The following is a 16207-nucleotide window of genomic DNA, read 5'->3' on the forward strand; positions in this document are numbered from 1 at the left end:
ATACCTACAAACTGTTATTAGACCAGGCACCAAAACAATTCAATGTGGAAAGAAAGTCTTTTTACAATGGTATGGAACAATTAAATATCTGCATGGGGAAAATTTTTTTAAATAAAAAACTAACTCTTGTTTCATCTATAAATTATATGCAGATAATTCATTCCCAGTCAGAGCACATGCCCGGGTTGCAGGCTCAATCCCCAGGAGAGGGTGTGCAGGAGGCAGCAATCGATGTTTCTCTCTCATCAATGTTCTTATCTCCCTTTCCCTTCTCCCTTTCTCTCTCTGAAAGCAATAAAAATATATATTTTGTTAAAAAAAAAAGTCCCTCTTACCGAATGCATTTTCTGAAACGATAGAAATGTTCTGTATCCTGTTTTAGATGTTGATTACAAGGCTGTATACAACTATCAAATTGATGAAACCCATCAAAATGAGTACTTGAAAGTTGTGCATTTTATTGTGTGTAATTATAACTCATTAAAAGAAGAATGTTTTTGCCCTAGTCAGTTTGTTCAGTGGTTAGAGCATCTGCCCACGAACAGAAGGGTCTCAGGTTTGATTCTCAGTCAAGGCAGCCCTGATCAGGGTGTGTGCGGGAGGCAACCAATCACTCTCTCTCTCACACACATTGATGTTCTTCTCTCTCTCTCTCTCTCTCTCTCTCTCTCTCTCTCTCCTCTCTCCTCTCTCTCTCTCTCTCTCTCCCTCCCTCCCTCCCTCCCCTCCCCACTTCCTTTCCACTCTCAATGGAAAAAATATCCTCATGTGAGAACTATGAAAATAATAAAAAATTAAAATTAAAAAAAAGAATCTGAGTCATGAGTCACAGGGTAAAGACAATTCTAAATTTAAAAATTGCAAAAAGTACAAAGAGGCTAGACTAAAAATCAAACAAAAAAATAGTCTGAGTATTGACAACCCAAATAAAATGTAATAAAATTACGTAAGATGTAATAAAATTGATATGGAACCAAAAAATACCCTGAATAGCCACAGCAATCTTGAGAAAGAAAAACAAAGTTGGAGGGATCACAATACTAGATATCAAATTATACTACAAACCACTGTAATCAAAACAGCCTTGTACTGGCACAAGAACAGGCATATAGATCAATGGAACAGATCAGAGACCCCATAAATCCACTCAAAGACATTATACTTAGTATTGACAAAGGAGGCAAGAACATACTGTGGAGTCAAGACAGTCTCTTCAATAAGTGGTGTTGGGAAAATTGGACAGATACATGCAAAAAAATGACACTACACCACTAACTTACACCATACACAACAATCAACTCAAAATGGATGAAAGACTTAAAATAAATGTAAGTCATAAAACCATAAAAATCCTAGAAGAAACCATTCAAAGCAAAATCTCAGACATCTCTCATAGCAATATGTTTACAGATACATTTCCTAGGGCAAGGGAAACTAAGAAGAAAACAAATGGGGCTACATCAATATAAAAAGCTTCTGCACAGCAAAAGAAAGCATCAACAAAATGAAAAGGGAGCCCACCGTATGGGAAAACATATTTGGCAATGATACATCTGATAAAGGATTAATGTCCAAAATATATAAGGAAATCCCACAACTTAACAAAAGGAAGACAAACAATCCAATTAAAAAAATGGGCAGAGGACCTAAATAGACATTTCTCCAAAGTAGACATACGGAAGGCCAAGAGACATGAAAAAATGCTGAAAGTCACTGATCATCAGAGAGACGCAAATTAAAACGACAATGAGTTATCACCTCACACCTGTCACAATGGCTACCATCAACAAATCGACAAATGACAAGTGCTGGCAAGGATGTGGAGAAAAGGGAACCCTAGTACACTGCTGGTGGGAATGCAGACTGGTGCAGACACTGTGGAAAACAGTATGGAGGGGAAAGTGGACATATGTAATACTTTCAAAAATAAACATTTAATTTTTTTTAAAAAGGTCATCAGGACAGAAAGCCCCAGGTACCTAGCAACGGGCTAAACTGGGAAAACTAGGACCTCGCCCCCATGGTAACCTTTCCTCCCCAAGCATATTGCCAGTCATGGGATTCAGACCCCTTGACTTTCATTTTCCTGGTTGTGCAGTTCAGACCCTCTTCTGACCTTTCCTCCGGCATGTCACCAGTCATGCGGTAGACTCCCTTGGAGGAGGAACAAGGGGCCTAAGAGTGGACTCCCTTGGATGACCACTCCCGTATGCATTGACCCCTAGGGATAACATCTAGGCTTCAGTTGTGTTTCAGCTCCAGCTGCATTGACTAGTAACCCCCTGCCCAGGAGGCCACCAATCAGTGAAGACCATGACCCTGAAAGGACACACCTGGAAAGCTACACACCAGCAATGAATTTGAAACTAAAAACACACCATTTACATTAGCACACCCCCACAAAAAGTACAATCTGACAAAATAAATCTAACAAATTACATAAATCTAAGAATATACATACAAGATATATGTGAGGAAGACTACAAAACTGCTGATCAAAATAAAAGAACTAAATAAATGAAGAGATATTCCATGTTCACAGTTAGGAAGACACAATATTGTCAAGAGGTCAGTTCCTTCCAACTTGATGTTTAGATTTAATACAATTTCAATCAAAATCCTAACAAGTATTTTGTGAATATATACAAACTGATTCCGAACTTTATATGGAGAAGCAAAAGTACCCAGTTCAACCAACACAATGTTGAAGAAGAACAAAGTTGGAGGACTGACACTACCCAACTGTACGACTTACTATAAAGCTACAATAATCAAGATGAGAGTGGTAATAGTGAAAGAATAGACAAACAGATCAATGGAACAAAACAGAGAGCCCAGAAATAAACCCACATAAATATAATCAACTGATGGTGAAAAGGAGCACAGGCAACACAATGGCATAAAAATAGTCTCTTCAACAAACGGTGCTGGAACTGGACACCCACAGCAAAAGAAATTGATCTAGATATAGGTTCTGCTTTTTACAAAAATCAATTCAAAATGGATCCACAGACCTAAATGTAAAACACAAAACTATAAAATTCCTGGAAGATAACATAGAAAAAAACCTAGAAGACCGTAGGTATATGGGTAAATTTTTAGATATATGATCAAAAGAATGATCCATGAAAGAAATAATTGGTAAGCTGGGCTTGATTAAATTAAAACCTTCTGCTCAGCAAAGGACACTGTCTAAAGAATAAGAAGACAACCTCAGACCAGAGAAAATATTTGCAAAATATGCATCTGGTTGAGGACTGCTATCTAACATATACAAAGAACTATTTAAAACACAGGAATAAGAAAACAAACACCAATTTAAAAATGGGTGATTTCAGGGCAAGATGTCAAAATAAAAATGGCAAAAATTTTATAGAGAGGTTTCTTCTCAGAGCCAACAGTTGGTAAGGGTGCCACGGGAGACAGAGAGTGGACAGATGAGGAGGAAGAGGAGCAGACCCACAGAGTTAAGGCCACTGAGAATGAATGAGGTGTTGGCCTGGGCCTCCCAACCACACACACAAATGGCAGGGAGTTCTGATACTTGACCTTCTGTTTGCCTTAGCAAAGCTAAAGGGCACTGTCCAGGTGTAGAGTAGAAAACAAGCAAATAAACCTCAAACCTCAAAACAAAAGCAAAAACAAACTATGTGCTATTGTAAGGCAGAAAAGTTATGTGTTGGTTTATTTTTATTTTTTTATTTTTACTTTTAATTACAAAAGGAAATTTATTTCAAAAGCATAAGGAAACATTTACTTTTGAACAATGTGATAAACAGATGTCTTGCAAAAGAAAAACAATCATGACATGAAGTTTTTCATTCAAATTTTCGAAGCAAAAGTAACCTAAGTTGTGCATGATTGCCTTAGGAAAGGGAAGGGGAACAATGATATGGCAAAGGAAGAAACACAGTCAACTCACTATCAAACTTAGAGTCAATTCTGCTCAGCTTTAAGTTTACAAATACTCTTTAAAAAAGAAAAAGAGGAAAAGTTACCCCTAATGTTCAAATTTATATAACTGTAGTCCTAATACAGTTCCTATACAGTGGGGCCTTGACTTATGAGTGTCCCGACTAACGAGTTTTTTGAGATACGAGCCGTCTCTCGGCCGATTTTTTGCTTTGAGTTGCGAGCTAAATTCGGGTTACAAGCCAGCTTCAGATACCCCACCGCTAGTTGGCGCAGCGAACGTCACAGTGAATGCCACAACATCAGCCCAGCATCACGTGTCTCACTCGTTCACTTTAATGATTTGACATACGAGTAATCTGAGTTACGAGCTCCGTCACAGAATGAATTAAACTCGTAAGTCAAGGCCCCACTGTACTTGAATTGGCTTTCGGCCACCTGATCTCAGTTTTCAAGTAGCAATTCTATATTCCTAAGTCTGTTCAGATTCCAAGGGAGCTCAGGTTCAGCTCATTGCCTTTTGGAATGTTTAGATTATTGCCACCATTCCATAATCTAGCTGACCAATTTCTTATGCTCACTTGTATAATTCTAGTCTTCAAAAAATATTTATCCCATAAACATGTGCAGTAATTCTAACAAAGGGGTTTTGTTTTTTCCCCAATGTAAGGGTTAACAGTAATGAAGACACTGCCATTGGAATTACTAACTATTCCTCAAAAAATATGCCAAACTACTAGAAAATGTTACTCAGACATTGGATTAGAGTAGCAAACTTGGGGAGGGAATATTAACTATGAAACAAAAATATATAAAACATTCAAATGCAGAGCAAAGGACCTATGCTACTAAAAATGCCCATGACATTAAACACTCCACAAACTCCCCCATCTGTTTTTTAACCTAAGTATTCTATTGGCTAACTTATACAATAATTTTGATAACCTGAGAAGTTAAAATCTTCAAAGTGGCAAAAGCAAACAGAGACAATCCCTTATTATTGGTAGAACATGTTATCAAGTCACTTTTCCTGGATTGCCCTGGTTATTCAATTCCCAAATTCTAAATTATTCTATGTCATCCTTTAGAAACCTATATATACATCAGATTCAGTATTTTGCCTGTATTTCTCCAAAAGGGATCGCCAAACTCATCTTTGAAAACGCAGCCTTTTTTTATTTTCAGTTTTAAATAACAATAATCATGTAAGTGCAACGGACTCAAAATCCCTCACTACTGGGAAGAAAACCTAGATAACAAGTTAATAATGGATTCAGCCTCAAAAGGGTAATCACCATGTCAAAGATTACCTGTTCCTGGAATTTTAAAAAATGATTTATGTTGTGTAGTCAGTATACATACACACACACACACACACACACACACACACATCTTATGTATGTATGTATGTATGTATGTATGTATATTATACATACACATTTCTATTCAAATAGTAAGATCCCATATTCAAAAGCTTATCACAACATATGGAGAAGAGTTAAGTAAGCAGTGCAAAGCAGCTTACATTCTCCTAAAAATGTAATACTTCTACATTTAAGTAGTTTGCTCTTAGTACACTAGGTAGGAATGCTGAACCATTGCCTAGCAGCTTTATTTAAAAAAAAAAAAAATGAAAACCGAATGTTAAAATTGACCATTACTCTTCTCTATATATTGGGGGGAAAGGACAGAGGGGAGAAGAAAACCAGTAAGCTTTCAAAACTGATTATCTTTACCAGTTATCAGAAATAGAATTCCATTATATTTTAGATTTGAATAGCTCTCAACAAATTATTAAGATGTTTAAAAGATTCACAATATGAAGTCTGAATAATGATGATATTGCAAAAACAGATTGTGCACAAAGCATCCAAAATTATTGCTGTGGTTTTACCTTGGACACAACCATGGTATGTTACAAAAGTAGATCATACATACAAAGGTATAAAGAACAATAAGTTTTTAGCTGAAGGCAGCGGTCCTTTTAAGGGACACCCCCGGCAATCCAATGAGTAGTAGAATTTAAGTATACTAAGCTCATGACGATGCTGAAGAATGTGACGTCTTATTCAGTAGAGTCTTCCCCGACTACAATTTCCTCGTGCTCCCCAACCTCGGCCACCTCTACTTCCCCTGAAGGCTCCTCTCATAATTAAAGTCGCCCAAATTGCTGCTGTATTTCCCACTAGGAGGATTATAAATCTGCCTTGCATCTCTTTTTGGTCCTGCTGGAGATTTCTTGGGTGGTGAACCAGAAATTGTATCTTCAGTAGCTCTCTTTTGCCCTATTTCAACCTTCTGTACAGGTTTCCAGGATAATGTTACTGTGCTCTTATAAGAGGGAGGAATGTGGAAGAGATCCTTGATTAAAACATAGATGTTATTTGTTATTTTCAATGCAACAACTTTTATCTTGTTCTCGTCTGTTGTTAAGGCCTCGCCTGTTTTACCCTGGAGAGCCAAGCGAAGTTGTCTGATATAAACCTGCAGGCCCCATGCAAAGTACTGCAGCCTAATTTTAAAATCTTTGAGCTTTTCTGCATTCAGTTTGGCTGTTAAGAAATCTGGAAGTTTTCGACCCAACTGGTGGAAGCTGTACAACAAACACTCGACATAACTGAATTGCAGCTTAGGTTCTTCTTTACCAGCATTCTCCCCATTTTCTGCTTCTTCTGGACGGAGAGGCATGTGCTCCAATAGCTTATCCAACAGTTTCCTTAAATTTGTTTCTAGCTTTTTCATGTCACCACAAAATGAACTCATTTCCGCCAACAGTTTCAATACCTCCAACTGTATATCAAGACCCCCCAATGGAGTAGCTAAGGAGCTGAGGTTAGGTAGAACCTGCTCACAGAAGTCAGTCACAAACCTTGTGGAATGCACATTTTTCGAGAAGAGGGGTACCGCCTGCCGAGTGCACTGTAAGAGCCTGTCCACACAGTCGGGATCCGACGGGTTGAAGGTTTGTTCTAGGTCAGCCTGTTCAGCCACCAACTCTACAAGTGGCTGTCTTCCACTCACTGTCTGTAAGCTCTTTAACCCAGACAGTTTCTTCATGAACAGGACAAATTCTTCACCAGTCACATCTTCTAGGACCTTTTTGGGTTCAGTTAGTATAAGTTCCTCTACTTCCTTTGTCAAGACCTCATCTGGTGCCGAAACCGGTTTGGCTCAGTGGATAGAGCGTCGGCCTGCGCACTGAGAGGTCCCAGGTTCGATTCCGGTCAAGGGCATGTACCTGGGTTGCGGGCACATCCCCAGTAGGAGATGTGCAGGAGGCAGCTGATTGATGTTTCTCTCTCATCGATGTTTCTGACTTTGTCTCTCTCCCTTCCTCTCTATAGAAAATCAATAAAATATATTTTTTAAAAAAAAGACCTCATCTGGTAAAGTCTTAAGTTTTGTAGAAAGGAATTTGATTGCTCGTTCTCTAACAATGTCTTCTCCTTGAAGGATTTGGCTGAATAAGCCACCTAAAGTCCCTTTTGCATCCATCTTAAATATACTTAATAGGGCATTGTTCACTAATCTAAATTCTGCAGAGTCATCTGTCTGCAAAAGTTGGGTTAGGATATCTGCTACTCGGAGAAGATTTTCTCCAGTGGCAAATTGAGGAAGCTCTTTAATTGCTTGCCGCCAAATTGTACATCTTCATCCTCACAGAGGTCTAACTGTGCATTGATAGCAGAATCAGCCAATTCTGGAAAATGCTTAAAGAATTTTGGAATAAACTGAGCTGCTAACCTTTTTTCCTTGGTACCACCTTTCACACCATCCGATATCACTTGATAGACATCTTTATGCTGCCCACTGGCTCGTGGCACCGGCTAGGAGGCCATAGTTGCGGTAGAGCTCCTCCACGGTCGGTCGGCATGGCGAGCGACAAGCCGAGGGGTCGCTCCTGCGGTCCTCGTTGTCCTCGCCGGCTCCACCACCGCCCCCGAAGTTCAAAGTTATGTGTTTTTAGATGGATAAATCCAGCAAAAACAAAGTCCAAGGCAGATTCCTGAAGCTATCACTGGTATTCCTGTTTCTTCGTAAGTTTTGTCACTGGCTAAGTGGGACAGGCTGGCCAGCCTCTGTACAGACAGCTGGCTGCATGTTCACTCTGGGTCATGTCCCTTTAGGAGCCATCAGTTCCTCCTTCTCTCTGTACATCCTGACTTGAGGCTTGCTGAGCCCTGCAAAGAAAGCCCTGCTGCCCTCCCATACCTAGGAGCACATTAGAAAGCAAGAAAATTTTCCTCCAGAAATAAAATACACATTCCATGTCAGGATCCCATACATGACAGGAAAACAGTATCTAAGGTCCCCACTCCACACTCCCAACCCGACCCAGAGCACAACCATGGAAGAGTCCCTGACACCTGGCTGTGACTCGGGTCTGGCCATATTACCAGAAAGCTGTAGGGCACAGACACAGCAAGATTTAACTTGTCACATACTCTGTATCTGGAACCACTGAAGGCGCTGGAGGTTAAACTGAATAAGACACCAACACCCTTGCCCTCATGGAACTCAGTTTCACGGATGAGTCATAAATCTAACTGAAGGGAACAAAAAGTAGACCTCTGAAAAAGTTAAGACTTTACAAGTTCAGGAGGGAAGTTATCAATAAGGCCTTAAAAAATAGGAAAGGACCGAAACCGGTTTGGCTCAGTGGATAGAGCGTCGGCCTGCGGACTGAAGGGTCCCAGGTTCGATTCCGGTCAAGGGCATGTACCTGGGTTGCAGGCATATCCCCAGTAGGAGATGTACAGGAGGCAGCTGATCGATGTTTCTCTCTCATCGATGTTTCTAACTCTCTATCTCTCTCCCTTCCTCTCTGTAAAAAATCAATAAAATATATTTTAAAAAAAATAGGAAAGGATAAAAGAAGCATTTGAGAAATTAACATTAAAAGAGAAAACAGCTTTCATAACAACATCTATTTGAGTCTTTTCTTTGGCTTGGAAGGCCATGTCCGAGGAAAAAGCAGAAGGTAGACACCGAGGGCCAGGCAGCCCTGACCCCCTCACCACCACCTGAGGTCTATGAGAGCGTCCCCTTCCTACCTGAAGCCACATTAGGTTGGTTGCCCACAATTCCAACGGTCCTCCCGCTCATTCTTGCAAAACCAACAACGATGTTCTTGGCATAATTGGGCATGATCTCAAAAAATTCTCGCTCATCAACAACCTGCAGGGATAAATTAACTCCTGAGCTCAAAACGATAAAGAACAAGATACAACTAATGACATTACAGAATTACGAGCTGGTTAGCCGCCACCCCACCACAGACTCTCCAAGGAAGCAAAACGGACAGAGGGGCACCTTCTCCCTGCTGGATGGGAAAACCCCTGTGCACACTGCTAGGGGAGGATACACTAGTACAGCCTTTTTATTTTTATTTTTTTAATGTTTTTATTGACTTGAGAAAGTGAAACATCACTGTGAGAAACACTGATCAGCTGCCTCCTGCACAGCCCCTACTGGGAATTGAGCCCACAACTTAGTCATGTGCCCTGACCAGGAATCAAACCAGTGACCTTTTGATTCATGGGACAACCAGGAAGGCCTTTTTAAAAGGCTTTATTTGAATTTGGCATGTTTTTGTGTGTGTGTGTTTTTTAATATATTTTATTGATTTTTTTACAGAGAGGAAGGGATAGAGATAGTTAGAAACATCGATGAGAGAGAAACACCGATCAGCTGCCTCCTGCACACCCCCTACTGGGGATGTGCCCGCAACCAAGGTACATGCCCTTGACCGGAATCGAACCTGGGAGCCTTGAGTCTGCAGGCCGACACTCTATCCGCTGAACCAAACCGGTTAGGGCTTTTTGTGTGTTTTTTAAGTAGATGAGAAAGCTATACATGTTCATACACATTTATTCCTAAGAGAAAGAAGTTACGAGAGGGAGAAAAAGGTAAAGATTTTATTGTTTGTCTGTTAAATATATTTTTATTGATTTCAGAGAGGAAGGGAGAGGGAGAGAGAGATAGAAACCTCAATGATGAGAATCACTGATCGGCTGCCTCCTGCACACCCCCCTCCGGGGACCGAGCCCGAAACCCAGGCATGTGCCCTTGACCGGAATCGAACCTGGGACCCTTCAGTCCACAGGCCAACACTCTCTTCACTGAGCCAAACTGGCTACAGCAAAAGTTAGAGGTTTTAATATATATATATATATATATATATATATATATTTTTTTTTATTGATTTTTCACAGAGAGGAAGGGAGAGAGATAGAGAGAGTTAGAAACATCGATGAGAGAGAAACATCGATCAGCTGCCTCTTGCACATCCCCCATTGGGGATGTGCCCACAACCCAGGTACATGCCCTTGACCGGAATCGAACCCGGGACCTCTCAGTGCGCAGGCTGACGCTCTATCCACTGAGCCAAACCGGTTTCGGCAAGTTAGAGGTTTTAAAAAAAAAAAAAAGAAAGAAACCGTCAAGAAAGCAAGACTTTGGCTGGGGAAGGATGGAGTCAGGAGCCTAGGTAGAGACATCTTGCTTAGGAACCCAAGTGGAGACACCTTATTGATGAGGCTGAAGAAATGGTCACTTGTGGGGAGTGATAAACGTGATGCTTTCAATTTTCTCCATAAAGGAAATGCCCATATCATGTGATCAGAGTGGGAAGCGGAGAAAGAAGTTAGGGGTTGGAGCAGGCCTTAGGAAAAGTGAAGAACAGATGCTGAGGGGAGGCCCACAGCGCATACTCCGACCAGAGAGGCACACTGAGGACCCAGCTCAGGCTGGAGCGGGGCTCTGGGCTTTCCTCCAGCCCCCTCCAGCCCCGCAGGCAGTACCTGGAAAGATGACTGAGCCTTGAACCAGGGACAGGGCTCTACGGGGCAAAAGGAGAATCGGGGCTCATGACTGAGACCCGATTTTACCTTCTTCACAGTATTTTTTGGACCTAAAACGACCCTTGCCATGTATGCTTTTGTTTTCTCTCTCACACTTGCTAGTAAACGTGAGGTCCTTGAGGCAGGGATTTTGTCCATCACGGTGTCAGACAGAGCCAGCACCGGGACAGTGCCCGGCCATTAGTATCTGGTAGAGTGGCAGAGTCCAAGCTGGGACAAGAAAGCAGAAGCAGGAGGGGTTGAGGACTCCAGAGGAATAAGAAGATTGAGGGCTGGAGAGTCAAGGAGCAGAGGTAGTGGGAGAGGGACAGGCACAACTGTGAGGATGTAGACCAGGGGTGGGCAAACTTTTTGACTCGAGGGCCACAATGGGTTCTTAAACTGGACCGGAGGGCCGAAACAAAAGCATGGATGTGTGAACTAATATAAATTCAAAGTAAACATCATTACATAAAAGGGTACGGTCTTTTTTTTTCAATAGTTTTATTCATTTCAAACGGGCCGGATCCGGCCCACGGGCCGTAGTTTGCCCACGGCTGACGTAGACAGTGCTGAAGGCTGAGGTCAGAGAAGGGCAGGTTGGTAGAAAGGTCTTGTCTTCACAGCTCTCATGGTGCTCAATAGGCTATAATCTAGCAATGAGGAGAGGCAGTCTGCCCATGGTTACTGGCTCACGCTGGCTCCCCAGAGAACAGGAGGAGAAGTTAACAGGTCACTGGGGGAGCCAGGGCTCTGGGAGAGGCTGTGCCTATAGAGTCAGTGCTTCTCGTAAGCAAGGACTGCTGAGAACACAGTGTGCATATGAGAGTCTGAAGGAGACAATGGCCATCAACAGATGCCCTGATACTGTCCTTTCTTCGTAACAATCCAGGGATCTGCTATACCAACAAAAAGGTACAGATGACTCCTATCTCCCAGAGTGGCTGACCTATGTACCTATCTACACAGACACACACCTCGACACTGTCAGAGGACACCCTATGTACTTTCCTTTCTGTAGAAAGGCAAAATGCCCTCTAAGCATAAGGCTCCAAACAAAGGCACCTAACAGTCACCTGGCCTCAACTCCAGACTCTAGGGCCATGGCCCCTTCTCTATGCACCTGAGAGTGCCATCAAAAACTCCTGAGCTCTGTTGGACCAATTGGCTCCTTCTCCCTCCAGCCCTCAAGTCCATCCAAGCGGGTGGAGTGCCTACAACCACTAACTCTTCCCAAAACACTCTACTCAGTGGTCCCTGGTCTTGGTCCACCCCATGCTCTGCCTGTACTGTCAGGTGTTAAGGCCTGTGGGTCCAGCACCTCCTCACTAGGTTAAAGCACATGACCATGGACATGGCTGAGCTAGCACAGGCAAGACAGGCAGATGCGGCACTTACAGAGTGTATGATGTCCACCATGTTGTAGGCTTTGGTAGATTCCAAAGGGACAATGGTATCGAGCTCAGGAACCAGACGGTCACTTTGGATAGAAAAAGAAGACGATATAATCAACACCAGAAGAACCAGTTACCTTCTATGAGTGGGGGATGGGAGAGGAAATGAGGGCTGGGCTGATTCGTCCTTACTGGGCTTTCAAAGCAGTCCCCAAAGATGTATTCCTTTGTTGCCACCACATTAAACTGGACCTAAGCTTGGTATTAATCCAAAAGATCTGTTTTCATTTAGAAGAAAAAAATGGGCTTACTCCCCTGAAGGTGATTCCTCCATTTATGCTCTCTGAATAACTCCTGCGTCCTAGGTACTGCGTAGGGCACTAGAGGACTGTAGCAAACACAGGACCCAGTTTAACTTTCCGAGGCATCATAAAGAAAAGAACAAGGACGTGTAAATGCAGTCAGAGTTCTGCTGAAATTACTTGGCTTACGCTCCCTGCTGGAAGGCAAATCTGCTGGAGCTCTGCCGGGGTCCAACCCCAGCAGGTCCAGGGGTCCCCAAAGGTGTGGACGGAGTCGGCGAAGAAGGAATCACACAGAGGCAGCGTTCAGTTGATCAGCAGCCTAGCCAGGATCTCCAGCCAAGTTCTGGTCTCGATCTCCAGAGAGGTTCTGCTTAGGCTCTCCAGAGAGGTTCTGTCCAGGTACTCCAGTCAGGTTCTCCTGCCAATCTCTGTAGTCAGGTTCAGTCCAGGATCCCTTGCCATGTTCTCCTGCTAGGCTCTGTCTCTAGGCTCCGAGGCCAGTCCCTCTCCAGGATCCTCCGGCATGCTCTCTCCAGCGAAGTTCTTCTGTCTCTAGGCTCCATGTAGGTTCTGTCTTCTTGATTCTGTTCTAAGTTCTGAGTGCTTCTGTCTTCTGAATTCTGTCTGTCGCTGTCTTGTTACATCTGTATTTATACCAGTTGATTCAATCCTATCAATCTCTATTACAAAGGTTAGGGCGTTTCTTATCTCCATTCCAGGGAGTAAAGATTATGTAGCTTAAGCATGATTGTTCATAGTTAAAGTGATTAATTACCCGCCTGGCACTTAGTTGAGGGGTTTTATTCCCTCCCTAACTTCAGGGGAAAATCCCTACCTGGGGATTCAACCTTTCTCGGAGAGGTGACCTTGGTTAAAACACAGAGCCAAGAAGGTGAGCAAACATATTAAGAACCATATGCTATATATGCCAGGTCCCTTGAAACAGCAAGGATGGACCGGCTCCCGGCAGAGCTCCTCTAAAAAGCAAAGCAGCTGCCCTGGTGTGACAAGGACCGACCAGTCACACAGGCCCCTGGCTCTCAGCTTCCTCCTGCCTCTATGTGACTGAGCAGGAGCCCCGCACGGGCCCACTCCCAGGCCACAGGAGGGCTCAGCAACAGGCCCCTCTCCATCAGGCTCTCGGCCCTTCCTGTCCCATGTGGGCAGACTGAGGTTGTTCTGACCCCGAGATATACCCATGGCATGAAATTTGCTTTGATCAAACCACATGCCCAATCCAGCCCAACTTCCCAGAGAGCTCTGCACTGGTGCACTGGGTATAGCCCCACCAGATAATGAAATACTACCATTTACACATATGCATATAGCTGCCCTAAGATCCTATGAAGAGGGGGTATGGTTGGGCCAAAACAGGCTCCCTGTATTTAGACATTTCTGAGCCCCTGGGCCATAACACCTTCAAATGATGTCCTAAATCTCTGATTTACTCTGTGGTACCCCCCTCCCCGCCCCCACACACACACATTAGGCAGTAGCCCCAACAGCAAGAAGGAAAGAAGGTCTTCTCTAGATGGCCAGCAACACACCCTTCCCCAGGACTACCCCAGCCTCTGGCCACAAGCAGGTGTGCGTAAGAACATTTCCTGAAAGACATGCTATCTGTACCACTTCACAATTATTTCATATCAAGACACACACCCAAAAACTTCCATCTCTAATTCTGGACAAAACAAGACTCTAAGAAATCAAATTTTTTGGCCACTCTTTATTCCCAAACTACCTATCAGATATTACACAGAGGAAAAAGGTAAAAAAAAAAGTGAAACCTTTCTTTGCTCCTGTACACAGATGTCTCACCATTGCCCATACCTGGGAAACACACCACTGCACCCCACAATCTAACCCAGGCTACCCACTGGGAGAGATGCTGAAGGTCCAGCTAGGGCAGAGTGACCAGACACAAGCAAGCCAACCTGCAAAATGAGAGAAGGTGCTCCAGCCTGCAACTCACCTGGGATCATGGCACTCTCGGATGGGAGCTGGGTCCTGGCTGCTGAGGGGCAGGTAGTTGAAGAACTCCCGGAGATTACACAAGGCGTCCACATCATTTTCAAAAGCTCTGTGAGCAACACCTGAGAAAACAGGAAGAATCCAATGGCCAGGCAGCCTGTCAGCCCAAAAATGCTGCTTCATGCCCACCTGCCCCTTCTAGGGCATGTCTGAAGCAGACTGCTGATCGCTCTGCCCTCCTCACCCTCCACCAAGGATGGGCCACCCATACCTTCCGGCTGACCTTCAGTTCAGGCAGCCTGTTCCCTCTGCTCTGAACCTCGGCCAAGGGCACCCCTTTCTTACTTCAGATCTTTGCTGTCACCTACTCAGACAGGCTTTCCCTGACACCTCCCTGGAACACACCCTTCCCCAACACCCCTCACTTTCCATCCCTATACCATGTGGGAGTTCTCTTCACACTTTTCCCTGCCGCACCTGTCCATTTCCTTCCCTGTGTCCTGCCTGGCATCTCTCCTAGAATATCAGCTCCAACTGGGTAGAGACCAGGCCTGTCTTACTTACCCCTGTAGTCCTGCATCGAGAATGATGTTTAATTATATGTCAATTACCTCTCAACAAAGCTGGGAAATAAAAAAGTAAACGAATAATGGCTGGCACATAATGTCATGGTTCTCAGCAATGGTGGAAGGAGGAAAGGAGGGGACCACCTGGCCCCAGTGAGGATTAAACCATCATTCCTCAGGAACACGCAGAAATCGTAGACCAGCCAAATGAGGCCAAAGACATGAGAGAGAAAGGAGGACCAGAAGCTCTCTCAGACTCACCGCACCAGACTCCCTGCTTATACTGTTGCCCTATAGTCTCTTCTCTACACAACAAGTAAAGTTAGCTTTTAAGTCAGATCATGTCATGTCTCTAATCCAAGCCTCTCCCTACTCCCCCGTGCCCTTCACTATGCATGCCAGACACTCTCCTTCCACAGGGCCTCTGCATAGGCTGTTCCCTCTGCCTGCAATGCTTCCCCCCTCGACAGCCATGCAGGTAACTCCTTCAAATCTGCTCACCTGTTCTCTTCACAATGCGGCCGGCCCTTACCACCCTATTTAAAACTGCAACAATCCCAACCCCCTTTACTCTGCTCTACTTTTTCCACAGCACATATTACTTATTTATTAAGCTTATGGTTTATAGTCTATCTTCTCTGCTAGAATATAAGACCCATATGGGCAGAGATCTTTTTGTGTCTTTCACAAATGTATTCTGGGACATAGGACAATGCTTGAAATAGGCATTAAATGAATACAGGGTGGGGCAAAAGTAGGTTTACAGTTGTGCCTATGGAAACTAATACAATTAATAATAATTAATAAATAAATAGCACCAGAATAAACTGTTTAATGTACTCACAACTGTAAACCTACTTTTGCCCCACTCTGTTTGTTGATGAATAAAAAGTATGTTCCACAGACAGAATTCTTTCATTCAAGATTTATAAATTTGCACAGCCACTTTGGAGGACAGCATGGCAGTTCCTCAAAAAGTTAAACAGTTACCACTTGACCTAGCAATTCCACTCCTAGGTATATACTCAAGAGAAACAAAAACTTGTACATGGATGTTTATAGCAGCATATTCATGACAGCCAAAGTGAAAACAATTCATGAGAGCCAAAAAGTTTAATTGATCAATGGATAAACAAAATGTGGTACAGCCATATATTGAAATATAATCTAGCCCTAGCCGGTTTGGCTCAGTGGATAGAGTGTCAGCCTATGGACTG

The 16207-nt window shown here is 43.3% G+C and overlaps 2 protein-coding genes across 3 annotated transcripts in view; both read right to left on the reverse strand.

Annotated features, from left to right (window-relative positions):
* The window catches only part of PCCB (propionyl-CoA carboxylase subunit beta), a 63906-nt gene that overhangs the window by 9222 nt on the left and 38477 nt on the right, over positions 1-16207 (reverse strand). For both annotated transcript variants that reach the window (XM_059663863.1, XM_059663862.1), the window contains exons 8-10: positions 14426-14546; positions 12153-12234; positions 8967-9090 (exon numbers count right to left, since the gene is read on the reverse strand). In XM_059663863.1, coding sequence (XP_059519846.1) covers positions 8967-9090; positions 12153-12234; positions 14426-14546 — 327 coding nt within the window. The remainder of the gene's footprint in view (positions 1-8966; positions 9091-12152; positions 12235-14425; positions 14547-16207) is intronic.
* Positions 5800-7863, reverse strand: LOC132215329 (apoptosis inhibitor 5-like; the record flags this gene model as incomplete). Its single annotated transcript, XM_059663393.1, is given in 4 exon segments — positions 5800-7056; positions 7291-7556; positions 7559-7722; positions 7724-7863. Coding segments are annotated over 4 exon segments (1590 nt in total), but the record flags the coding sequence as incomplete, so codon positions are not given.

This window comes from Myotis daubentonii, chromosome 14, assembly GCF_963259705.1.
Source record: "Myotis daubentonii chromosome 14, mMyoDau2.1, whole genome shotgun sequence".
NCBI lineage: Eukaryota > Metazoa > Chordata > Mammalia > Chiroptera > Vespertilionidae > Myotis > Myotis daubentonii.